The 27,263-nt window shown below is 43.9% G+C and overlaps 1 protein-coding gene across 3 annotated transcripts in view; it reads right to left on the reverse strand.

Moving 5' to 3' along the window:
- LOC141256917 (cytosolic phospholipase A2 gamma-like) overlaps positions 1-27,263 on the reverse strand; it is a 175,285-nt gene that overhangs the window by 39,803 nt on the left and 108,219 nt on the right. For 2 of the 3 annotated variants that reach the window (XM_073671207.1, XM_073671205.1), the window contains 5 exons: positions 21,121-21,229; positions 9,256-9,396; positions 7,658-7,711; positions 1,284-1,322; positions 246-362 (listed from right to left, as the gene is read on the reverse strand). In XM_073671207.1, coding sequence (XP_073527308.1) covers positions 246-362; positions 1,284-1,322; positions 7,658-7,711; positions 9,256-9,396; positions 21,121-21,229 — 460 coding nt within the window. The remainder of the gene's footprint in view (positions 1-245; positions 363-1,283; positions 1,323-7,657; positions 7,712-9,255; positions 9,397-21,120; positions 21,230-27,263) is intronic. The other variant, XM_073671206.1, reaches the window with a different exon arrangement.

Genomic DNA, 27,263 nt, shown 5'->3' on the forward strand with positions numbered 1-27,263 from the left:
CCCATTATGATAATATGGTAGTGTTAATGAGTTTTCTCCATTATCTCGAAAAAATTGCAGAGCATAAAAATGGACACACTGATGAAACACTGATAAAAATCTAATCTGGTCCACCCCCACACCTCCACACCTCCACATAAGAAAAGAAAAAAAAGACCAAAATGTGCCTTTAGTAACCTAACCCTTCATTAGCTAGCGGAGAGGGCACCTGCAAACTGTCCAATCTTACAAGAAAAAAAAGTTACCTATGTTTTCAAAGTCGCCAGACAGCAATTCCCATTCTGCATTAGTCAGTGTAGCAAGATCATTGCTTGAGAGGAAGGCTCCCAGTTTTTGCCATTCTTCAGATGGGCAGAGGCCTTCTATAATGTAAGCAGGAAAACAAATAAACAAACAAACAAAAAAAATGTTTTACATGAAATTACATGCACAGAAGTCTGTTCTGATAAATAGATCCATAATCAATGAGATGGGCACCTACGAGACACTGATAACTGACTAACTAGAATCATCCATTCCCTCATTGTTCCCATTTTGTTTCCCAGGTTTCTCCATTATCCAAAAAAATTTGTAGAGCATGAAAATGGACACACTGACCAAACACCTGATAAAAATCTAATCTGGTCCATTCTCCCCCTTCACATAAGAAAAACAAAAAACAAAATGTGTCTTTAAGAACCTAACCCCTTAATAGCTAGTGCAGAGGGCAACTGTAAACTGTCAAACCTTACAATAATGGAAGGAAAGCAGGTACATGGGGTTTCTGATTGAGGTTTGGGAGATTACTATAAGGAGAGTGAAAGTTGCAGACGAAATGCATAAAATCATGGTTTACTTGACCTAATTGTTCCCTAAAGTCACTAGTAACTCATAAAATTAGTGATTAGTTTGGGAATTTTACAATAATCCCAAGGTGCCTTTCCTTACATACCCAGTCCCAATGATCCATCAATACTTGTTGAGGAGAAACCTTCTCATTGTAGGATCCTTGACAAATAGTGTCTGGGCATATTACATATAGGAAGCACATAATTTTACAGGCACATTTACAGTAAAAAAAATGAAAGTTAATCCCATGGAATAAGATGTGCCCTAAGAGTTTAGAGGGAAATTGGTCTCTTTAGGTTCTAAAATTCTCAGACCCCTTTTTCCAATCAGGACAATGTTTAAATATATGGTAAAATATCTCATTGTCCAGATTCAGGTGGACTTCTGTGGGCTTTTAAAAAAAGCAACGATTTAGGATAACACAAGTTTTGGTGAATAATTTTAATGTTTCTTACCTTCATTTATATCGTTCGAAAAAAGCTTTTCAATTTTTTCTGAAAAAAAAAAAAAAACGCCCCACAAAATTTCTGCTTAATACATCAAAAATTGTATATAGAACATTAAATGATCACTTATCAGTGCAACTCTGCAAATAAACTACATAGAACAGATTGAATCAGAAAACAATCACACATTTGTATTGTGTAGTAGTAAAGAGTGGGTTTAACCCCTTCATGGTCCATGATTGATGAATACATCATAGATTAGGTAAGGTGTGTGGAGTGGGCTCAGGAGCAGATTCTGTTGCACACAGGGAAGGTGATAGCTGTGTTATACAGCCAGAACCTACCTCTAAAACAGCAGTTATTAATTAATTACTGAGTGATGGTAGCATCTTCTCTTTCAATATAGATTAGAACATCTGTGAATTCATGATACTATCAATGAAATGCATCTCCTCGACACTAGCACTACATAAAGACACTACCACCATTAATTTTCACTGTAGGCACCATGCTTTTTTCTTTGTACGCCTCACCTTTGTGATGCTCTACAGCTTTCAAGCTACGAGTTCCAAAAACATTTATCTTGGTCTCATCACTCCAGAGTATATAGTCCCATTAGTCTACATATTTTTCAGCATGGGCCCTGGAAAATTGTAGATAGGCTTTTTTTTCTCCTTGAGAAAGCACCTCGCAAAACTTGCATCGTGCTGGTCGTGGTGATCCTCATATCACAAAATGGCAAGTAGTGAAATGACACTTTACTATTCAAACAAAGTATGGTCTAACTTTTCCTTACTTTTGTCAATACCGGACTGTTTATATGAATGGCAGCCATCTTTAATATGTTATAGTTGTGAATACTAACCCTTTTGCTTGGATCTACCATCCTCTTTACTTGATCCTTTGTCTTTGAACCCCATGTTTGTTGAGTATGTCTAAAAACTTTTTAGTTATGGTAAATAAAATCGATTTTACATTTGCTTATGTGTGAGTGGTTTAGTGAATACATCGGAATTCATATATACAGTGGCACGGAAGAGTTCTGGTCAAAATTACTGTTATTGTGTATTATTGGTGGATATAAAGTAGGTATAAATGTACAGTGGTGGCCTAAAGTATTGGCACCCCTGCAATTCTGTCAGATAATACTCAGTTTCTTCCTGAAAATGATTGCAAACACAAATTCTTTGGTATTATTAACTTCATTTAATTTGCTTGAAGGAAAAAACACAAAAGAGAATGAAGCAAAAATCAAATCATTGATTATTTCACACAAAACTCCAAAAATAGGCCAGACAAAAGTATTGGCACCCTCAGCCTAATACTTGGTTGCACAACCTTTAGCCAAAATAACTGCGAACCACCGCTTCCGGTAACCATCAATGAGTTTCTTACAATGCTCTGCTGGAATTGTACACCATTCTTCTTTGGCAAACTGCTCCAGGTCCCTGATATTTGAAGGGTGCCTTCTCCAAACTGCCATTTTGAGATCTCTCCACAGGTGTTCTATGGGATTCAGGTCTGGACTCATTGCTGGCCACCTTAGAAGTCTCCAGTGCTTTCTCTCAAACCATTTTATAGTGCTTTTGGAAGTGTGTTTTGGGTCATTGTCCTGCTGGAAGACCCATGACCTCTGAGGGAGACCCAGCTTTCTCACACTGGGCCCTACATTATGCTGCAAAATTTGTTGGTAGTCTTCAGACTTCATAATGCCATGTACATGGTCAAGCAGTCCAGTGCCAGAGGCAGCAAAGCAACCCCAAAACATCAGGGAACCTCCGCCATGTTTGACTGGAGGGACCGTGTTATTTTCTTTGAATGCCTCTTTTTTTTTCCTGTACACTCTATGTTGATGCTTTTTGCCATAAAGCTCTACTTTTGTCTCATCTGACCAGAGAACATTCTTCCAAAACGTTTTAGGCTTTCTCAGGTAAGTTTTGGCAAACTCCAGCCTGGCTTTTTTATGTCTCGGGGTAAGAAGTGGGGTCTTCCTGGGTATCCTACCATACAGTCCCTTTTCATTCAGACGCTGACGGATAGTATGGGTTGACACTGTTGTACCCTCGGACTGCAGGGCAGCTTGAACTTGTTTGGATGTTAGTCGAGGTTCTTTATCCACCATCCGCACAATCTTGCGTTGAAATCTCTCGTCAATTTTTCTTTTACGTCCACATCTAGGGAGGTTAGCCACAGTGCCATGGGCTTTAAACTTCTTGATGACACTGTGCACGGAAGACACAGGAACATTCAGGTCTTTGGAGATGGACTTGTAGCCTTGAGATTGCTCATGCTTCCTCACAATTTGGTTTCTCAAGTCCTCAGACAGTTCTTTGGTCTTCTTTCTTTTCTCCATGCTCAATGTGGTACACACAAGGACATAGGACAGAGGTTGAGTCAACTTTAATCCATGTTAACTGGCTGCAAGTGTGATTTAGTTATTGCCAACACCTGTTAGGTGCCACAGGTAAGTTACAGGTGCTGTTAATTACACAAATTAGAGAAGCATCACATGATTTTTCAAACAGTGCCAATACTTTTGTCCACCCCCTTTTTTAGGTTTGGTGTGGAATTATTTCCAATTTGGCTTTAGGACAATTCTTTTTGTGTTTTTTCATTGAAGACAAATTAAATGAAGATAATAATACCAAAGAATTTGTGATTGCAATCATTTTCAGGAAGAAACTGAGTAAGAAACTTTTGGCCACCACTGTATTTTCTTTAGTTAATAATAGGTAGTAGAATGTTCTAACCTGTTTAAACAGATCAATTTTTTTTTTGAGAAAATGGACTATACAGCAATAACTCCTGTTTTTATTCTAGATTTGGATACACCCATTTACCCTTCTAATCCCCCCTCCTTAACAAAATTTGCTGTTGTCCTTCTTTCCCTTCCCCTGCCTATCTGTCCCATTACAATAAATAATATGTCTTAAGTATAGTAAATATTAAGAGAATATATACTTAAAAGATAGAAGTGATAAGCCACATGTTTGTTATTGTTGTTAAAAAAAAATTGTTGTATTATCTTTTTTTTTTGGAAAAATAAATAAAAATCTATTGAAAGAAAAATTATTGTGAACAGTAACAAGTTGAAGATGAATTTGTGACCCGAGTCACTACAGAAATAACAGTCTCAGAAGAGGAGAGAAGAGACTAATATTACTGAAAGAAATATTATGTAAGTACTACTTACTGGATAAATAGAGGGAGGTCAAACAATCCAAAGTCAAGTCCAGGAAAATGGCGCAGTACAACAAGAAGAAGTCAGAGACGTAATCCACTACACAAGCCGGGGTCAGGAAAACCAGAAAGACAAGGCAGTACACAGGGAGCAGACAAAAGAGTAGTCAGATAACAGGCAGATGGTCAAAATCCAGGTAAGGGAAAAATAGTCAGGTCAGGAACAGAGCACAGAGAGATCAGTCCTACACAGGCAACAGCAAGTGTACAATTGACACTGGGTGAAGGAGCTAGCATGCTTAAGTAGAAGACTAATCAAGGTAAGTGAACACAGATGATTGCAGAACTGACCCTGCAAAACCAAAATAGACTGACAGCCTCCACTCAATAGTAACATAGCGAACAAGGAAAGTGTGGAGACCGTGACAGAATTGATCTCTAAAAGGCCTAAAGTTAATGATGACACATTTCCTTTGGATTTTAGGTAAAAAAAAAAAATATATATTTTCATCTTTTACATTTCAAAAATTACAAAAGGGAAAATGGGCCGATGCAAAAGTTTGGACACCCCGCATGATTAGTACCTAGTAGCACCCCCAGTTCTGTGAGATTCCTGGGTCATCTTGCATGCCCTGCTATTTTGAGGTCTAGCAACAGATTTTCAATGATGTTCAGATCAGGGGACTGTGAGGGCCATTGTAAAACCTTCAGCTTGCGTCTTTTGAGGTAATGTATTGTGGATTTTGACGTGTGTTTAGGATCATTATCCATTTGTAGAAGCTATCCTCTTTTCAACTTTAGCTTTTTTTACAGATGGTGTTATGGTTGCATCAAGAATTTGTTGAAATTTCATAGAATCCTTTCTACCCTGTACCCATGTAATGTTCCACTTGTCATTGACTGAAACACAACCCCAAAGCATGATTGATCCACCCCCATGCTTAATGGTTGGAGAGATGTTCTTTTCCTGAAATCTGTGCCTTTTTTTCCCCACATACCTTTGATCATTGTGGCCAAAGAGTTCTATTTCAACCTCACCGGCCCACAGGACTTGTTTCCAAAATGCATCAGGCTTGTTTAGATGTTCTTTTGCAAACTTCTGATGCTGAATTTTATGGTGAGGACACAGGAGAGGTTTTCTTCTGATGGCTCTTCAATGAAGGCCATATTTCTGCAGGTCTCTCTGAACAGTAGAACAGTGTACCACAACTCCAGAATCTGCTAAATCTTTCTGAAGGTCTTTTGAAATCAAGCCGAGGTTCTGATATGCCTCTCTAGCAATCCTACAAGCAGCTCTCACTGAAATTTTGCTTGCTGTTCCAGACCATATCTTGACCTCCATTGTTCCTGATAACTGCCATTTCTTAATTACATTTCGAACTGAGGAAAGGGCAATTTGAAACGCTTTGTTATCTTCTTATAGCCTTCTCCTACTTCGTGGGCTTCTACCATTTTCATTTTCAGAATGCTAGGCAGTTGCTTAGAAGAATCCATGGCTGCTGTTTTTTGGCACAAGGTTAGAGGAGGCTGGGTTTTTATAAAGCTGGGAAATTTGCATCACCTGGCCTTTCCTAATGATGATAGTGAACAAGCCATAACCCTAACAGGCTAATTAAGGTCTGAAATCTTGGTCAGTTATCTGAGCACACAAATCTCCAAGGGTGCCCAAACTTTTGCATCAGCCCATTTTCCTTTTTGTAATTTTTAAAATGTAAAAAATTACAATATATATTTTTTTGCCTAAAATACAAAGGAAATGTGTCATCTTTAACTTTAGGCCTTTTAGAGATAAGCAAGTTGAAGATGAAATTAACTGTTCCCAATAACAGTAATTTTGACCAGGAGTGCCCAAGCTTTTACATGCCACTGTAGTTACTAATATTGAAGTAACCCACTCCGTTTACTTTTCCATATACAGTACTGATGGAGAGACTGATATCAATATGTCTGTAGCCAAAGTGAGTATTTATATGTTATTTTAGAATATTTGTGTCATCATTTTTCACTGTAGGAACTGTGCATTTTTCTTTGTAGTCTTCACCTTTGTGATGGTATACAACTTTTTTTCACATTTTTCAGTCAAAGAGTAGGGTGAAGTCACTGAATCATTCAAAATTAGAACTTGTCCCACAAAAAGAAAAAAAACAAAACAAGCCCAGATATGGCTATGCCAGTGGACATTGTTTGCATCCGTAAGTTGTTAATGGAAGTCAAAGTACCTAACTACCAGGTACCATTTAGCTAAAGGCCCCGTCACACATAACGAGATCGCTAGCGAGATCGTTGATACGTGACGGTTTTTGTGACGCAATAGCGATCTTGCTAGCGATCTCGTTATGTCTGACAGGTAGCAACGATCAGGCCCCTGCTGCGAGATCGCTGATCGTTACAAAGCTTCCTGGACCATTCTTGGGTCATTGCGCTCCCGCTGGGCAGTGTGCATCGCTGTATTTGACACCTTAGCAACGACTTCGTTAGCGATTCAGAACTGAGACACGTAGGCGTGCATAAATTGGACTTTTCCGCGCCCCTCGTCCCCGATTGGTGGTCGCTACAGCGTTCTCATTTTCCGCCGTGCATAAACAAGGCAACAGAATAGCGATTCCATCCTTTGTTTCTGACCTCGTGCTGGATTGCAGATCCTAGCAGAATTCTCCGGGCTGTTGATATCCGTTCATTCGACTGAGTCCTGATTTTGCGGATCGTTGTAGCGTTCTCCAGCTGAAACCAGAACGCAGTCAGGAACAAAGGGACGGAATTGCTACAACGTGGCCTTCTATTAAACCAAGGCCGCCCAATCAGAACGCAGTAGCGTCCACCAATTGGAGATGAGGGGGCGCGGAAAAGTAATTTTATGCACGCCTTTGTGACACAGTACAGTCCCTATCAAGGTGTGGATCGTTGAAATAGCTGCTGTGTGAAAGCGTCCCAATGACCACCGAGATCGTTAGTTAGATCGCTGGGGCGGCCGAAATCGTTGGGAAGTTCTGCATGTTTGACAGCTCCCCAGCGATCACGAAATGACTCTCCAGCGATCCCAAAACCGTGACGTAATAACGATCTCGCTAGCGATCTCGTTATGTGTGACGGGGCCTTTAGTGTGACTGCTACACTCCTCAAACTACCGCAGTTATTTGTGCTTGATAGATGTCAGTTATCAAATATTCCACATATAACACTTCATTCACTGTGATAAAACTTGCCTTTGATGAGATTTTTAATAATAGTTATGCTTCCAGGCGCACTACCCCACAGTCCTAGAGATATAAGGAAAATGACTTCCGTTATATAACAATAATAAGCAGAGTTATTCCAAATCATTTAATTTCTACCAATATATAAAGTACATGGCTCTATCACATTTCCATCATTTACTCTGTGCTTGAAATAGAAATGCATAGTTAAAAAAGTGACATTTAAAGCTCATCTGCCTTCCAAATATGCCACCAATTTCTCAACAATTGGTGTTTTTAACTGAAGTGCGCAATAATCTAGTTTTTAAAGAGAAGGGATCACCAACACTACTATGGAGGCTAAAACTGAAGTTATGTGGCCTTGGCCTTTCACTTTCTCTTAGTATTCTAATGATGTAGCTAGCTGCAATAAGGATCCACCAAAGGCAGTCTTCACCGTGTGATGCCACACGTTGTGTTGACTGCTGTTACTAGGCTATGATACATGAGATCAGGATACTGGCTACCAAGGATAATGATCAAGCCAACTAATTCTAAGGGATGTAGGGTAGGTCACTGGACAACCCACATCAGTCAAGGGAGACTTCTCCGAAACACTAGGTACTTAAGTCTAAATATATTACTGACTCTACAACAGATTTTTATTGCTCCATCGATACCAGGTATGGATAAGCTAATAGTATATGTAACCTCTCAGTACTCGGATGCTGACGTGTCTTTTGTCACTCAATATTCGGATGCAAATTTTTACTTTTTTTTAACACCGGGAACGTTTCACCGAGTAATAATAATAGAAAAAGTCCATCTTCTTATGTTGCTATTCCATAAGTACTACACGTGAACTCAATATCTTGAGTCCTCCTCACTCCAACTACTACTTATACAACTGGATGGCACAACATTTAATGTAGAATGGAGTTAGGAAAGATCCAATGTGTGCGCCTAACAAAGAAACAAATCAAATTAGATCTGAGCTAATTATACTCATCTGGTCATGGCAATACATTATGAGCTGCTTGTGAGAGAAGCAAAGAAGAGTCACACTATAAAATGGCGACTGGGAGCATTAATGGCTCAGCATGCCCTAACTGGTTAAACAAAGCAACACTATCACTTCAACTTCATTAAAGAACAATCTGTAAGTATGTAACTATATAACATCAGAAGTGTAACTTAAAGCTCCTGGGCTCTAATGCAAAATCTGTAATGTGACTACTCAAATACTATTTGATATGTATAATACAGGAATCTTATGCACTAGAGGGGCCTTTTTCCCCTCCCAAGTAGGACACGGCAGTTTTGCAAAAATATTGTGACTTTTGGTGGTGTCTACGCTCCGGTCCTGGCCAGCTATGTCAATATTGGCGTGGCGTAATATAGTTGGGGTATGGTCACGTCCACCCAATTCATCATAAGTTACTCCACTAAAGTGGCGTAACTTACTACACAAATGTACACCAGGCACCTGCTGGGTACCAGCATAATCGGGTCAATGTACTCCAGTGAGCACTTCATTAAAACTGGCTTACGCTTCACCAGTCTTATTGAAACAACCCCCAATCTCTTCATGGTTGTTGTGGCTTGGTTTCTTTCTCTTTTTAGCTTACCTTGGAGATAACAGAGGTCTCTCTCAGGATGGTGTTTTACCAAATTCCCTCCTCTGAATTGACTGCCCAAGAGCTCAGTATTGACAAATGTTTTGTATGCCGGAAATCCAACCTGGTGTGGTGTAAACTCAAACCAGGTCCCTGTGATAAAATTTACAATTACCACACTAGTTACCAAAATCATTTCCTGTGGGCATGCATAAGCTGCACACCATCCTGCCATTTTATAACAGATTCTACAAAACACATATGGGAATCTGATATATTTTTGTGTTTTTAAGAGCAAAGAACATTTTTGCCAGTATAGATGGACCAAACTTTCTACTACATCTGTGGTGATGTAAAATATAATCAGTGATATTCAGAGCGGTAATTAATTTTTGTATCTGCTGAGATGTCAGGTATGTGTACCTGCATTTTTTTATTAATAGGAGCATTTGGCAAATAGGATCCCAATGATTAGACAAAAGCGACACATTATATTCAGTGATTTCCTCTGGTTATAATTCCATTGTGCTTGTTCAAGCTGTTATGTACATGGACATCAGATCAATAAGCAGGAAAAACCTACTCAGAAAAGGATAACACCAAAGCAGTAGCAATAATGAAAAATAATTTCATTTAATGTCTGACAAATATATAAAAACAGAGCAAGAGGCCACATGAGCATGATTAGTGCCAAAAACATACAGAGGCAGGCATGTCACGTGGCACAAAAAATACGCAAAGAGGGGAAGAAAAAAATTGTACAGTCGTGGCCAAAAGTTTTGATACTGACACATTCTAGCCTAATTCTGTGTTTTTGTTTGTCTTCCCACCTTGAGGATTGATTGACGACAGGTTCTCAATGGCATTTAGATCTGGTGAAATTTTTGTTCACCAAGCCACTTAGTTATCACTTTTGCCTTGTGACATGGTGCTCCGTCATGCTGGAAAAAAACATTATTCATCACATAATTGCTCTTGGATGGTAGGGAGAGGTTGCTCTTTAAGGATGCTTAGATACAATTCTTTATTCAGTGTTCACAGACAAAATTGTGAGTGAGTCCACTCCAGTAGATGGAAAACCACCCACATGGATAGTTTTGGGTTACTTTACTGATGACATGACACAGCACTCATGATAGCGCTCACTTCTTTTCTGGACAATCATTCTTCGAAGATGTTACATTCAGTCTAGAAGGGAATTCATCAGAGAAAACTTTACTCCAGATCTCTTTAGTCTAAACTCTGTACTTCCTGCAGAATGTTAGTCTGTCTGATATTTTTCTTGGAGATAAGCATCTTCTTTGCTGCCCTTGATACCAGCTCAGCCTCCCAAAACCTTCATCTCACTGTGCGTACAGGTGCACTGACATCTGCTGTTGAACTTATCCTCTAGCGGAATCCGCTTTAGGAGAATGCCCTAGTATTTGCTGGACTTTTGTTGGTGACCTGAAGCCTTTCTTACAGAAACCGAACCTCTCCCTTTGAAGTTCTTGATGATCTGATAAATGTTTGATTTAGGGGCATCCTTACAAGAGGCAATGTCCTTGCCTGTAAAGAAATAGTGACTACTGGTGTTTCTTGGGATGGCAACTATGGTTAACAAGAAAAAAAAATGACCAGTCTGCTCCTATAATTCAATCAGCATGACAGTGATATCAGATGCCTCATTGACAATGTCTCCTGAGCTAATGAGAAGATCACTGAAATGATGTAAACAGGTCAGTTTGTGGCTGTGCTTTAAGAAAACAAAACAAAAAACAGTGGATATCAGGTTTGGGGATAAATTTAACCCCTTTACGACCTTGGATGTATGAGTACGTCCAAGGTCGTATTCCTACACTCCATGCGGGCTCTGGCGCTGAGCATGCATGTTTTCGTACACATGACAACTGATCTGTACAGCTGACATATGCCCCTAACAGCCGCGGGTGGATCTGCAGAACACCCCTGCGGTTGTCATTGCCGGGATGCTATGAGCGCCGCCCAGCAGTCGAGGGGTGGCCCTGCTGTGTGTAGCACAAGCATTCGGATGATCGCAGCTTCTAATCTCCAATGGAGAATATTGAAGCTAGTGAAAAGTAAAAAAAATAATGTTTTTAAAGATATTGTAAAAATTAAAAAATATAAAAGTTCAAATCAACCCCCTTTCGACCCATTCAAAATAAGACATTAACATTTTTTTTAGATATACACATATTTTGTATTGCCGCTTTCAGAATCTATCAATATATGAAAAAAATAGTTAATCAGATCGGTAAACTGCGTAATGAGAAAAAAAAATCAAAACGCTAGAATTATGTTTTTTTGGTTGCCACAACATTGGAATAAAATGTGTGTATCCAAAAGAAACAGGAGTAATAACACAACAGAATAAAAGAATAGTTTTTATTGCATAAATATTAAAACAGAATGCATAAAAAACTATGGGGAGAAAAAATACAAGCCAGAGTGACCCCTCACCCAGTGTAAATATGCAAGAGGGTAATCACCATTCCATCCCCAAGACAAATGGGCTACCACCACTGTACATGCAGTGTACAGGTGTGGTAAATAAAAAAGTAGGAAATTAATGGGTACTGATTTAACAGTCAGTTATCTTAATGGCCCAGATACTCAAGAAGATGGTGATTACCTTCTTGCGTCCCCTTACAGTGATAATTGACTCACACCACTCTAATCAGGGACTTATAGGGTCCTTCAGGGTGATTCGACGAGGAGCGGGGGAGCCGTTTGCGCTCAAGAGGGTGCCAACCTACGCTGTGAGGTAGGGACAGATTAGGAGTCAGCTTAGGGCATTGCCCTTTTCCCACTTTATCATCTCTTTTTGGGCTGAGAATACTTTACAGCCTTTTAACCATTTTTGGTGTTTTTTTTTTTGAGGGTCAGTTACAATTGAATTTTTAATGATACTAATAAACATAAATTTTAGGTGTATTTTTTTGGTGAAATTGTTTCCTGACCCAGAATTGATTGAACTAAAGAGGCCACACTATATTCATTCATAAGCCAACATCCATATAAAGATAAATGCATCAAAGTTCCAAAGTTTCTAGCACTGTTATCCACAAGGGGAAAGGGGAAAGACAAAACAGGGTATGGTCGTCCCAAAACTTCAAAAACAGGATCAAAGGGTACCATATATACGCCCCCAGGAAGAAGCAAGTGCGAAACGTGCATCGGGGCTTCCGCCCACCCAGTAGCCACGATCACCATAGGTACTGTCAGCATACATGCTCACCTGCACTGCTGCATATAACCTTTCATTTTAGATGGTCTTATGGTATATCTACTCTTAACAATGCACATGCGGCACTTTGTATGCTTATTGCACTAATAGCACTTTAATTATATACTTACCTGTCTTTTCTATGGTGCATACTTACCTGCTTCATTTGATTTTTTGTTCATGGTGCATCTTTAATATTGGTTATATGCTCTGTCTGACCATCTATCTTTACATACTGTGGCATGTTGCATGGTTCATGTTTAATATTGGCTATATGCTATGCCTGACCATCTAATATAACTTCACATACACTGTGTTCCAAATTATTATGCAAATAATATTTTCTCAGATTTTCCCAAATTACCTATATGAATTGCAGTCATTGTAATTTTCCAGTCAAATAACTATTAGAGTACAATTGAAAGGTTTTTGTACAAACTGCCTATGATAACAGTATATTTTTAAAAAAATAAAAAACTCAAGCTGCACTCAAAATGCATGTTCCAAATTATTATGCACAGCAGAGTTTTCAATCTTTTCATTTTAATAAAGAACAAAAAAATGGTCATTTTTGAAATTCTAAGCATTAGCAGGTTATTACAAACTGAAATCAAACAGTTTTCAACTCAAAACTTTATTCTAGGTGATGTTAATTGCAAAACAATTAAAGCAGAAACCATCCAAAACCTGACAAATTCAATGGACGAGAGTTCAGAAGCTCCTTTCGAACAAGGGGTCCTATGTGCAAATGTAACATCACCTAGAATAAAGTTTTGAGTTGAAAACTGTTTGATTTCAGTTTGTAATAACCTGCTAATGCTTATAATTTCAAAAATGACCATTTTTTTGTTCTTTATTAAAATGAAAAGGTTGAAAACTCTGCTGTGCATAATAATTTGGAACATGCATTTTGAGTGCAGCTTGAGTTTTTTATTTTTTTAAAAATATACTGTTATCATAGGCAGTTTGTACAAGAACCTTTCAATTGTACTCTAATAGTTATTTGACTGGAAAATTACAATGACTGCAATTCATATAGGTAATTTGGGAAAATCTGAGAAAATATTATTTGCATAATAATTTGGAACACAGTGTACTGTGGCCGTATACTTGTCTTTGGTTAATCTCATGTGAATATATCTATGTAGCATTTTCCACTACGGTTTGGACTCTGTGTCATTACCTCTAATAAATATATGGTAAATTATTTGCTACTTTAATATATTTTCCTTTGAGAACTTACTTAAATTAAGGATAATAGTTTTCACATTGTGTATTTCCACTAGATAGCCACAGTATATTAGTGCATGTGTTTTTTTCTATGATAAATTAGGACCTGTTTTATTTTAGGCTGTGTGCCCACTAAGCGTTTTTCAAGCATTTTTACAGCGGAATTTCCGCAACGAAAATGCTTAAAAAACGCTTGGTAATACGTGCCCCATGGTCCCCAATGATAATCCGCATCTGCTGTGCACATGCTGCGGAAATTTCCGCTGCGGATTATCATTGCAGAAAAATACGCAGCATGTCCATTAATTTTGCGGACACGTAGCGTAATCGCCGCCATTGACTTGTATTGAAACGCATATTATCCGTGTCAGCACATTTGCACACACGGATATTATGCGATTCTATGTGTGGATGGTACCCGGGTTTGGAGAAGAGGAGACTCTCCTCCAGACTCGGGTACCATAGAACCTGTTAAAAAAAAGAATTTAAAATAAAAAATAAAGATTATACTTACCTTCTGATGGCCCCCGGTATTTTTTCCGCTCCGTCTGGTCTGTTGTATGTGACGCGCCCCCTGGGCCATGTTCAAGGGATACCCGGAGCCGGATCTGTATGGGGGTAGTAGTCCTTGTGGCGGTGACCCGGTCCGTGCCCAGGGTGTCAAACTAAGTGTGTGGCAGTCTTTGTAGATGTTGTTTAAGTGTCGACTACGCCACCCGTTGAGTGCGGCTTTGAAGCCGCCGCTGCAGAGCAGTCCGCTGAGGCCGGTGGTATATGTGCAGCAGTGATGGTATAACCCCCAACGGGAGGGGTATGGCCTCAGGGCAGCAGGTGTGGATGATGGGGGTTGTGATGATGCAGGAAGGAGAGGCAGAGTCAGGAGATGCAGTTTCAGGGTTTTTACTCACTGATGTTGCTTTAGTCACTCTGGCCTTGAGTGACCACCCGAGCCGTGCTGCGTCCACCAGGTGCGGGACTCGGCTAACCCCCAGGCAGTTCCGGAGCGTGGTCCTGAGCTTCCCTCTCACTCTCTTTCTCCTGGCCGTCCCCACCAGGGATCCACCTCTGTCCAGCTCCCTCGGGCCTCTTAGTGGTTGAACCTTCTCTGGCTTCCCTGGCCCTACTCGTGGTGTGCCTTCCTGGTGGATATGGTGAGGGTCGTGGCAAAACTTGCCCACGACCTCCGGTTCCTGGTTAAGGGTTACTTCTGCCTCCGCCAGCTTGGGATCCGGTGCCCTCTTCTGCCAACCCTTCACCCTTTCTGGTCTGATTCTGGGATCTTAGGGTTCCCTCTGTCTCTGCTTCTCTGGGCCTTTCTTCCTCCTCTCTCTCTTCACTGCAGGCTTTGCTCTGGAGCTGGGCCCAGCCAGAGCCACAGCTCCCTGTCAGCCCTCCTGGCTGAGCTCCTCTGCTCTGCTCCTCCTCTCTCTGACTAAAGACCCTATTCTAAGATGGTGCTCACCTTATATACTCCCTCTATGTGTGAACCCAGGTGACCAGCACCCAATGGGCTCCTAGCTTTACCCAGACTACTCCCCCTATCTGCCCCTACACTACTGGGATGTTCCACCCCCCTCCCACTCCAGCCAGGGACAGACGCTGTCGTACCTGCACATATACTGGTGGGAGTACCGTTGTTCTGTCCCCCGGAAATGGGATGTATGTAGTGCATGCAGCCTACTAAGCTCAGTTCCACACTCCATCCTTACCCGGGAGTGGAATACCACACCTCTGGAGTGAGGTGCAATACCCCTGTAGCAGCCGAATCCTCAGGGTGCTACATTCCCCCCTGGTAAATCACAGCACGTCCTCGGGCTGTAAAAGAGCAAAACATAAAACATACAAATTTTTGAAAGTGCACTTACATATAAAATATAACTTTCAACCCATCCCTTTATGGGAGGTACTTCTCTCTTAAAATGTTACAGACACATCATAAAATAATATTAACTCTTTCAGCATAATAAAACTTTTCATGTAAAACATTTTTGACCTCTGGCCACTTGTGCAAATTGTGACCAGGTAAGTGCTACAGTCTCTTGTAGAAAAAAAAACAGTTTCCTATAAAACCAGTAGGGGGCGCTTTAGAAAGCGCAACTATATACAAGGGATATGGCCGCTCTCAGTCCTCGGCCAGTGGGGAATAGGGATGGCTGTTCACAGTCCTCAGCCTGTGGGGAGATGGGACACACTGGAACAGTTCACACTTGTCCCAACGGGGAACTCATTTTAATTAAGCAGCATGGCATATACCCTTACGGGTAACTATATACAGTTTCAGTTCACCTCTTAATGGTGACGATGCCCTCCTGCTCCTTCCTGAGGGTAGGCTTCAGACCCGTTCGGGTCCTCTTGTTCCTCCTCACACCGCAGCTCTTCTTCCGTCAGGCGATGTACATGAAGGGCATAGGGTCCTTTGGCACACTGGTGCCGGGTGAAGGTGACCTCGTCACCCAGGTACAGGTCACGACCACGGTGTCCCTCCGGTAGGTGAGACTCGACATCTCTGCGGGTTACAAAAACGTCACCGGGGGTTTTGTGATCCCTGATGAAGCCCCAACCGTGCTGCAGTTGGAATTTGATTACAGTCCCGGTGGCACGGGGACCGTGGGCTGCACGGGGGTTCCGTCGGGTCTGGCTTTTCTGCTCTGCACTCCGGATTTGCAGCCGCTCCTCGCGGACCCGCCTCTCTCTCCTTTCTCTGTCGAAGACCTCTAACTGCTGTCGGCAGCACTCTGCACGCTGGGCTGCGGCCGCCCGGGTCTCTTGGGTGAACCCGATGAGGTCTTCTCCAGTGGGGTCCCACGCGAACTGCGCCTCCTCCAACGAGAGTGGGGTGATCTTGGCGGGCGCCGGAGCCGGGATCAGGGGCTCATCCAGAGGCCGTTCCCTCCGGAGTCGGGGATTGACGAACTCCGGCGGCCACACAAAGGGCTGCCCATCCGGGCAAGTATGCTGGGTAAACAAGTCTTCTCCCAGGGGTAGCATGATGGAGGTTGCGGGCGCGATGATTGCCGCGGCGCCCGGGGGCACTCTGAATGTGAAGGGCACTGTGGAGACGGCTGCGCCCGGGGGTACTCTGCCCTGTGACCAGGCCGATGGCGCTTCCTGTTTGGTCGCACTCTGATTTGAGGCGCGTGACGTCACGAGGAGCGCGGCCGCGGCTCCTGCCGCTTGAGGCCTAGTTTGGAGCAGTGGCGGTGCAGCGACGGGCGCAGTGAACGGGATTTCGGGCTCTGCGACGGGGAGCTGGGGCAGGTTCTCGGCCTCCGGGTACGTGGTGTAGACGTCCCCATTACCTGCCTCCGTTACTTCAGCTCCCTCCACGGCGCCGTCTCCGGCCTTCGTCCCTCCTGCTCTTCCTTCAAGGGCAGGCGTGCTCCTCGCTGCTGGCGGTGTCTTTTGCTGGCGGGTTCCAGCCTGCTGGGCCATTTCTCTGCTCCACGCGGCCAGTGCGTCTCGCTGCACTCGGGCCATCCTCTGAGCCAAGCCCTCCAGTGCGGTCCGTGCATGCTCCCGATCTCTGGGGAGCTGCGCCAGGATCTCCACCAGGCCTTCTGGGGTAGTCGCTTGCAACAGGCTCCTGACCACTGGGTCGGTACTGCCTGCCTCTCCCTCCATCTCCGGGTGTGTTCTCTCTAGACTCCTCCAAGCTGCTCCCATCTTCTCTGTTTTGTTCTGTATACGCCCATACTGAGGGCGGTCCTGGGGTAACTTGGTGATTGTCAGTTGCAGGGGCAGACCCCCCACGCTGACGGACATCTCAATCATTGCAGTCTCTGCTGGTGGGGGCGGTCTTCGTTTTTGGCGCCATTCTTGGTCCTGGCCCACGATGGGAGGTGGCCTCTTGCCACCCTCTGGCACGCCCATAATGGCGTCCGCTCTGCCAAGGCGGGAAATCTTCTCAGATGGCGGGAATCGCTTCCCAGTGGCGGGAAACACTGCAGATGGCGGGAAAAGACTGCAGATGACGGGCAAATGGCGGGAACCGATCCGAGATGGCGTCCGATGGCGGGGACCCTCCGGAATTGGCGGGAGACTTCTTTTTACGGTAAATATGAACTTTTCTTCAGGCACGCAGTACCCGGTGGTTGCGGGCACGTGATCCTGCCGACTACGCCAAAGTTGACGCGCCCCCTGGGCCATGTTCAAGGGATACCCAGAGCCGGATCTGTATGGGGGTAGTAGTCCTTGTGGCGGTGACCCGGTCCATGCCCAGGGTGTCAAACTAAGTGTGTGGCAGTCTTTGTAGATGTTGTTTAAGTGTCGACTACGCCACCCGTTGAGTGCGGCTTTGAAGCCGCCGCTGCAGAGCAGTCCGCTGAGGCCGGTGGTATACGTGCAGCAGTGATGGTATAACCCCCAACGGGAGGGGTATGGCCTCAGGGCAGCAGGTGTGGATGATGGGGGTTGTGATGATGCAGGAAGGAGAGGCAGAGTCAGGAGATGCAGTTTCAGGGTTTTTACTCACTGATGTTGCTTTAGTCACTCTGGCCTTGAGTGACCACCCGAGCCGTGCTGCGTCCACCAGGTGCGGGACTCGGCTAACCCCCAGGCAGTTCCGGAGCGTGGTCCTGAGCTTCCCTCTCACTCTCTTTCTCCTGGCCGTCCCCACCAGGGATCCACCTCTGTCCAGCTCCCTCGGGCCTCTTAGTGGTTGAACCTTCTCTGGCTTCCCTGGCCCTACTCGTGGTGTGCCTTCCTGGTGGATATGGTGAGGGTCGTGGCAAAACTTGCCCACGACCTCCGGTTCCTGGTTAAGGGTTACTTCTGCCTCCGCCAGCTTGGGATCCGGTGCCCTCTTCTGCCAACCCTTCACCCTTTCTGGTCTGATTCTGGGATCTTAGGGTTCCCTCTGTCTCTGCTTCTCTGGGCCTTTCTTCCTCCTCTCTCTCTTCACTGCAGGCTTTGCTCTGGAGCTGGGCCCAGCCGGAGCCACAGCTCCCTGTCAGCCCTCCTGGCTGAGCTCCTCTGCTCTGCTCCTCCTCTCTCTGACTAAAGACCCTATTCTAAGATGGTGCCCACCTTATATACTCCCTCTATGTGTGAACCCAGGTGACCAGCACCCAATGGGCTCCTAGCTTTACCCAGACTACTCCCCCTATCTGCCCCTACACTACTGGGATGTTCCACCCCCCTCCCACTCCAGCCAGGGACAGACGCTGTCGTACCTGCACATATACTGGTGGGAGTACCGTTGTTCTGTCCCCCGGAAATGGGATGTATGTAGTGCATGCAGCCTACTAAGCTCAGTTCCACACTCCATCCTTACCCGGGAGTGGAATACCACACCTCTGGAGTGAGGTGCAATACCCCTGTAGCAGCCGAATCCTCAGGGTGCTACATATGGGTCGCGGTGGTGTGAAGGACCTGCCATGACATCATTTAATCATGTGACAGGTCACGCGACCGCTGACGTCGCCGGTCGCGTGACCTGTCACATGACTCAAGACGTCATCGCAGGTCCTTTCACACCACCGTGACCCATACAACAGACCAGAAGGAGCGGAGAAAATACTGGGGGCCATCGGAAGGTAAGTATAATCTTTATTTTTTATTTTTTACCATTTTTATTCTTTTTTTTTAACTATTACTTGGTCACACTATATAAATCCATGCCGGTTGCATGGATTTATATAGTGTGACCAAGTTGTCAAGCACTTTTCCAAGTGATGCTAAAATCGCTTGGAAAAGCGCTTGATAACCCGCATGCAGAAATGCATGTGAAGAACGCTTGACAAACGCTTCTACCTGGCAGGAAAAACGCATGTAAAATCCGCATGCGTTTTTCCTGCCAGGGAGATGCGGAAAAATATGCAGCATTTCTGCATTGCGGGCACTTAGCCTTACTATATTTACCATGCATGGGTTTTTCTTGGCTTATTGTGTTTATACTGGGTGAGGTGTCACTCCGCCTTGTATTTTTTCTCCCCACAGTTTATGTATTCTGTTTTAATATTTACTCAATAATAACCATTCTATTGGGTTATTACTCCTGTTTCTTTTGGATATATGCTGTTTTTGGGAGTGTCCCTTCATTACATATGGTCATATATAGGTATTAATTGGAATGAAATGCAATAACAGGCGATCAAAAGATCGTACCTACCCTAAAATGGTATCAATAGAAATGTCAGCTTGGTGCGCAAAAAAATAAGCCCTCACCTGTCCGAGATCCTAAAAAATGGAGACTCTATGGGTCTCGGAAAATGGCGACTTTTTTTTTTTTTTTTTAACAAACTTTGGATTTTTTTTTCACCACTTTAGTAAAAAAGAACCTATACATGTTTGGTATCTACGGACTCATAATGACCTGGAGAATCATAATGGCAGGTCAGTTTTAGCATTTAATGAACATGGTTAAAAAAAATAAAACAATTGTGAAATTGCACTTTTTTTTGCAATTGCACCGCACTTTGAATTTTTTCCCCAATTTCCAGTACACAATATGGTAAAACCAATGGTGTCATTCAATAGTACGACTCGTCCCACAAAAAACAAGCCCTCATATGGCCATATTGACGGAAAAAAAAGTTATGACTCTGGGAAGAAGGAGAGCAAAAAACAAAAATAGAAACCCAAAGATGCTAAATGGGTTAAATTTTCACAGCAAGGTATGACTTTGCAATTCATCTGATCGCTCTGCATAACATGCCAGAGATAATGCAAATTGCCACTATGAAAACTGAAGCAGCAAACTTTGTGAAAAACCCCAAAATGATGTCAGACTCAAAACTTTTGACCACGACTAAATGTGTAAAATGCTCATATGAACCAAATGGTGCACACACTATATTAGCATATAACAAAGCAGTACTGAAAAAGACAAATTGTGAAATATCTACTGGAAATGTTGTATATTATAAAACACCCCAAGATAAAGGTAAGATTTATCAGTAATGTAATGGCACTTCTATTTCAATAGGTAAAAGAAAATAAAATTATGTTTTTCTTATATTGGTACTGCTTTGGATTTATCGTTTTCTGATGCAATATTTATTGGGGTATGCTGTCTTAGTCAAAAGTTTGACAGCTGTTCAGGCAATGATTTTCCTTGTTTTTTGAATGTGGAGATTCAGACTAAATGCAGCAAAACTACAAAGGAGCACATATGGAAACAAGGCTCAAAGAAAACACATGTTAAACAAACGAGAATATGTTTTAAACCTTAGATTTCTCAAAGTACCTCCCTTTTATTGATAACTGCTCTACACGCCCTTGTCATCCTCTCAAGCAGCTTTATCACGTTGTCACGTGGAATGGATTTCCAACAGTCGTATAGAAGTACCCAGAGGTGACGAGCAATTGTTGGCTGCTTTGCCTTCACGGTGCAGCCTAACTCATCCCAAACCATCTCAATTGGGCATTCATTTTTTTGTTTTCTATTATTATTTTTTACCCAACAATATAGTGGACCTTACCTGCATTCTTTGTATTTAGGGAGTCCCTTTCTACAGCAGCATAAACTGGATAAGGGTTTTCCCCACTCTCACAGCATGTCTGGTGATTTGACAATGTTTTTTCATTAATCTGCATTAAAACAATACAAAATAATAGTTCATTAGTACATAAGTGTAATTCCTGCAGATTTCAATTATTTAATGTGCATAGTGGCATCCTTTCCTCCCTATTGTATTAAATTTACAGTGGGGAAAATAAGTATTTGATACACTGCCGATTTTGCAAGTTATCCCACCTACAAAGAATGGAGAGTAGTGATGAGCGAGTATGCTCGCCACTATTCATTACTCGCCCAGGCATCACAGTGCTCGAGATGCTCGGTGCTTGACGAGTCATTTTGAAATGCTCGGGCGGGTGCTCGAGTCCCTGCCCCGCATGTTGGGAGCATTTTAGACAGCCAATTAACATGCAGGGATTGTCTGACAGTCACTGTAATGCCATAGCCATGTTGGTTGTGGCATTATAGTGATTGGCTGGCCGCATAGCGTCATCCTGTCTATATAAGACCCGGGACCCTATGCTCAAAGACACAGAGTAGTGAGAGCTGCAACTGAGCGAGGGAGAGAATTGGCGGTTATTTTAAACATAGATTCCACACCACTATTAGAAATCTATTCTAACAGTACTTGTAAGGGCTCATCCTAAAGAAAATATTAATCCTGCTGACAGCATTAGGCAGAGTTTGTGGAGAGCTAGTATAGTACAGAATAGGGTCCATTGAACGCTCGTTTTGCTGCTGGAACTCCTATCAATAGCCCTTGATATCAGGGCTGATAATATTCTTTTTGCTCTTAATCCTCCTAATTTTGGTGTTATAATAATATAATACACTATTTTTACTGCTCCATTTGCTTATTAGCAGCATACTGCCAGATTTGGTTGATATGAATAGCATTGCTGTATTGTGGAAGCAGTGGAAGTAGAGAAACTTGTCCATCATCTCAGGTGGTCAAATATTACTGCAGTATTAATCTTTTTTTTTTGTTGCAAGCTGCAAAAGATTATACTCCATTTAAAGTCAGCTACTTGCATGTCAAAAATATATTCACACTTGTTCGCTGACCAATAGCATCGGTATACCCTCACTGGGCAAAATTGGTCATCAGATGTGATCAAATACTGCGGTATTAATCCTGATATTTTTTGCAAGCTGCAAAAGATTATACTCCATTTAAAAAGGACTAGGAAGTGGACGTGATGCTGATGTCACACGCAGAGGCCGAGGCCGAGGCGATGGACAAGATGAAACTGTGCCTGCTGAGGGAGCACAACAAAACACCCACATCATGTCGACCTACCTTACTGTCACAATTTCTAGGGGGCCACGGAACACCACTCTTGAAGCCAGAGCAGCGTGAAAAGGTTGTTGGTTGAATTGCAGATAATGCTTCCAGTCAGTTTGCCACCACCACCACCCTGTCTTCCAACGACCCAGTCTCAGTAGCCATGAGTCTGGACCACATATTCCTCACCCTGGTCCTCCTTCCTCTCAATATACTGAGCGCCCGGAGACAAGTGATCCCACACTTGAACACTCTGAAGAGCTGTTCACTAGTGATAAGCGAGCACTAAAATTCTCAGTTGCTAACGGCTCGGGTTGAGCAAATCGTAATGCTCGGGTGCTCGACTCGAGCAACAAGCCCAATGTAAGTCAATGGGAAACTAGAGCATTTTTCGGGCGTCTCCCCATCGGAGGTCTGGAGGGGGCCTAAAAATTGACCAAATCGATGAGAACAGTGCTAAAATTATATGGCAACAGAATGTGTAAGACCCCTGGAAGCATCTCTGCATCCCAGGTCACTGCCTAAAACCGTGGTCATCAGACTTGATCCTATATTACTGTGGTAATAATACAGACATTTTTGGCAACGTGATAAACATTAAACTCCATTTAAAATGGGCAAGGCGTGTGGCAAGAGACAGGGAGGTGGAAGTAATGGTGATGGTGCACGCAGAGGCTGAGGCCAAAAGCAAGATGAAACTGTGCCTGCTGAGGGAGCACAACAAGCATCCATATCATGTCGACCTAGCTTCCAGTCCCACTTTCTAGGGGGCCGCGGAATAGCACTGTTGAAGCCAGACCAATGTGAAAAGGTTGTTGGTTGGATAGCAGATAAATAGATAATGCTTCCAGTCAGTTTGCAACCACCACCCTATCTTCTACAAGGTCCAGTCTCAGTAGCCACGAGTCTGGACCACATTATTATTATTATTATTAATAATCCATTTATTCCATGGCACTTTACATGTGAAAAAGGGATATACATAGCAAAAACAATTACAATAACTTGAACAAAAATGTGACAGCGACTGGTACATGACGAGAGAAGACCCTGCCCGCGAGGGCTCAGTCTACAAGGGATGAGTGAGGATTCAGTAGGTGAGGGTAGAGTTGGTCGTGAAGCGGTATGGTGGAGCGGTGGTTACTGCAGGTTGTAGGCTTGTCAGAAGAGGTAGGTCTTCAGGTTACTTTTGAAGGTTTCCATGGTCGGCGAGAGCCTGATATGTTGGGGTAGAGAGTTTAAGAGTAGGGGGAATGCACAGGAGAAATCTTTTATGCGATTGTGGGAAGAGGAGATAAGAGGGGAGTAGAGAAGGAGATCTTGTGAGGATTGGAGGTTGCGTGCAGGTAAATACTGGGAGACCAGGTCACAGATGTATGGGTGAGACAGGTTGTTATTGCCTTTACATACCAAGGTTAGGGTTTTGAACTGGAGTCTCTGGGCAATGGGGAGCCAATGAAGGGATTGACAGAGAGGAGAGGCCGGGGCATAGCAGGGAGACAAGTGGATTAGTAGGGCAGCAGAGTTTAGGATAGATTGGAGGGGTGCGAGAGTGTTAGAAGGGAGGCCACAGAGCAGGAGGTTGCAGTAGTCGAGGTGGGAAATGATGAGGGCATGCACTAGTGCTTTTGCAGATTCTTGTTTGAGAAATGTGCCGATCCGGGAGATTTTTTTTACTTGGAGTCAGCATATTCCTCACCCTGATCCTCCTTCCTCCCACCATGCCGAGTGCCCGGAGACAACTGATCCCACACTTGGACACTCCGAAGAGCTGTTTTGTTCATCTTTCCAATTATAGATTCTGGCCTCTTGCTCAGTCCGCTTCAACCAGGGCAACAGGAGATCGCATGTAGCGATGCCAAAATATTTCGACAGCCATGGTCACATGAAGGTGACGGTGGGAAAGTGCAATTACTGTCGCAAATGGTGGATGATGTTGAAACACAATAGACAGAAAGTCAGGAGGAGGACCAGGGTGCAGAAGTGTAAGACGAGGTTGTGGGCGATGAAGTCACTGACCCCACCTGGTAAGGTGACATGCATAGCAAGGACAGCAGCGCAGAGGGAAAGGGAGGTGTAGCACCACAACAGGGAAGAAGAAGTAGTGGGGTGTCTACAGACACACGGCAAGCAACTGTTCCCCAAAACAACAATACCAGTCCAACTGCTAGGTCTTGCCGAGTCTGGCTCTTTTTTAAAGACTGTCCAGTTATCCCCAAAAAGGCCATTTGCAACATCTGCCATGCCTGCAGCAGCAGGGGCAGCAAAACTACCAGCCTAACCACCACCAGCATGCTCAGGCACATGACAGAAAAGCACCCGAATAGTTGGCCCGAACGCCAGGGTCCAGAAACAGTTTCTGCGGGTGACACCACTGCCTCTTTACCTGTTGTATGTGCATGCCAAAATCTCTGTCCATGATGCAGGTGAAGATGCCTCCCACCATGCACCTGTCGTTGCAAACTTGCAACCATCACTGTCAGCAACCATGTCCACGTCCTTGTCCCAGCGCAGCATCCAGTTGTCCCTACCCCAGTCCTTTGAATGCAAGCTCAAATACGCAGCCAGCCACCCACAGTCCACAACACTAAACTGCCACATTTCTCAACTGCTTGCACTGGAAATGTTGCCTTTTAGGCTCGTGAAGATGCAAGCTTTCCTTAACCTCATAGCAGCAGCCATCTCTCGGTAACGGTCCCCAGCCACCACTATTTCTCCTGGTGTTCTGTCCCCGCCTTACACAAGCACGTGTCCCAGAACATTACCCATGCCCTCACCAACGCAGTTATTGGGAAGGTCCACATAATCACAGAGGCGCAGACAAGTGCTTGTGGCCAGGGATGGCACATTTCACTAACAGCACACTGGGTTAATATTGTGGAAGCCGGGACTCAGTCGGACCCTGGGACGAAATACGTCTTCCCGAAGCTGAGAATTGCAGGCCTTGGGTGGATCAGGGTTTCCTCCACATTCTACAGCTCCTGCACCTCCTCTTCCTCCTCTTCAGCCTCCATTTCTGAAATGACCACATCAGTCGGAAGCAGAACGGACTTCTGCACTGCCTCGGCCAAGTGGCAACACGCTTTGCTGAAGCTAGTATGCTTAGGTAACAAACCGCACACCACTGCAGAGTTGTTGAAAGCAGTAACAGAGCAGGTAGATCTGTGACTGTCACCGCTGAACCTATAGCCAGGCATGGTCGTGTGTGACAACGGCTGGAACCTGGTGGCGGGTCTGAGGCTTGGCAAACTCGCACACGTACCATGCCTGGCCCATGTGCTAAACCTAGTGGTTCAGCGGTTTCTCAAAACCCACCCGGATCTGCTTGATCTGCTTCTGAAAGTATGCAGTGTGTGTGCCCATCAGAAAGTCAGCTACAGCTTCCACCGCCCTTTGCCATGCTTCAGCAGCATTTGCAGCTTCCAGCTCATCAACTGGTGTGTGATGTCACCATGCATTGGAATTCAATGCTGTATATGTTGGGAAGGATTTGTGAGCACCAGAGCAGCAGAGCGCAGTTGTTGAGTACCAGCTTCAACACGCCTGTCGGTGTTCAGGTCAGCCTCCGCACATAAGAGCTAATGAGTGGGCATGGATGTCTGACATCTGCGCCATCCTTCAAAACTCTGAAGACTCCACCAAGATAGTGAGCTGCACTGACGCCATAATTAGCATCACAATCCCACTTCTGTCTACTGAAACGCTAACTGCTCACAATTAAAGGGGGGGGCATTGCAGGCCTCCTTTTCATTTCTTAACCCCTTACCTACATTGTCAGTAATAGTTCGTCCCTGTGCCCTGGTACTTATGGACCAGGTATGTACCATTACGACAGCTGACACCCAGTACTATGTGCCAGGAGCAGTCCTGCACCTGTCCCGGCACATTAACCCTTGAAATTCTGCGATTGAAGTCGATCACCTCATTTCCGGGGCAAGCAGAGGAAAGAGCGCCCCTCTTACCTTAGATCGGAGACCCCATGCTGTGAGCACGGGGTCCCGATCGTTGCCATGGTGACTCAAAGTCGTCATGATGACATCCAGGTCTCCAGGCATCAGGGAGTTAGATAGATCGTGGGCATTGCATGATCTATCTAACTTGTGCCTGCAGGGCTGACAGCCTGCATAGCATAAGGATGCTTCTGCATCCCTATCCTATGCAAGCGATCAGCCTGAAAAAAATTAAAGTCCTATAGTGGGAAAAGTGTAAAAGTGAAAAAAGGTGTCAGAAACTGAAAAAAAAATTGTAAAAACATTTTAAAAAATATGAAAAAATAATCCCAAAAATATATTGTACCCATAAATAAATATTATTCTGAAAAAAAAGCAAAAAAGATAATAAAAGTACACATATTTGGTATCGCCACGTCTGGAAAGACCTTACCTATAAAACTGTCCCATTAGTTAACTCCTTTAGTGAACACAGCAAAAAAATAAATAAAAAATGAAGAAAAAAACGATGCTTTATTGTAGCGTCGGCGTCTCTGCCTCCTGCCGGCGTCTCCAGCTCTCCTGCTGCTGCTGCGCGCACCGCACGCAGCTTCCCGGGCGCTGTGCTTAGGAAGCGCGTGCGCGCGTGCTCCCTCCCTCTTAAAGGGGCCGCGCGGGCCTTCCTAAAGAATCCCCGGCCGATGGCCAAAGGACCACTCCTATTTAAAGCACCTCCTCCAAAATGGAGGTGCCTGTGCAAGGTTGTTGTTTGTGTGCTAACACTCTCCTCAGCCCTTAGGTTCCAGTGCCCGCCACTCTGTCTGTCAGCCGTGCACACCAGCCTGTCTATCAGCCGTGCCCACTAGTTTGTCTATCAGCCGTGCCCACCAG

This window comes from Phyllobates terribilis, unplaced genomic scaffold, assembly GCF_046119375.1.
Source record: "Phyllobates terribilis strain yellow unplaced genomic scaffold, ASM4611937v1 Scaffold_1__5_contigs__length_1240528914, whole genome shotgun sequence".
Classification (NCBI taxonomy): domain Eukaryota; kingdom Metazoa; phylum Chordata; class Amphibia; order Anura; family Dendrobatidae; genus Phyllobates; species Phyllobates terribilis.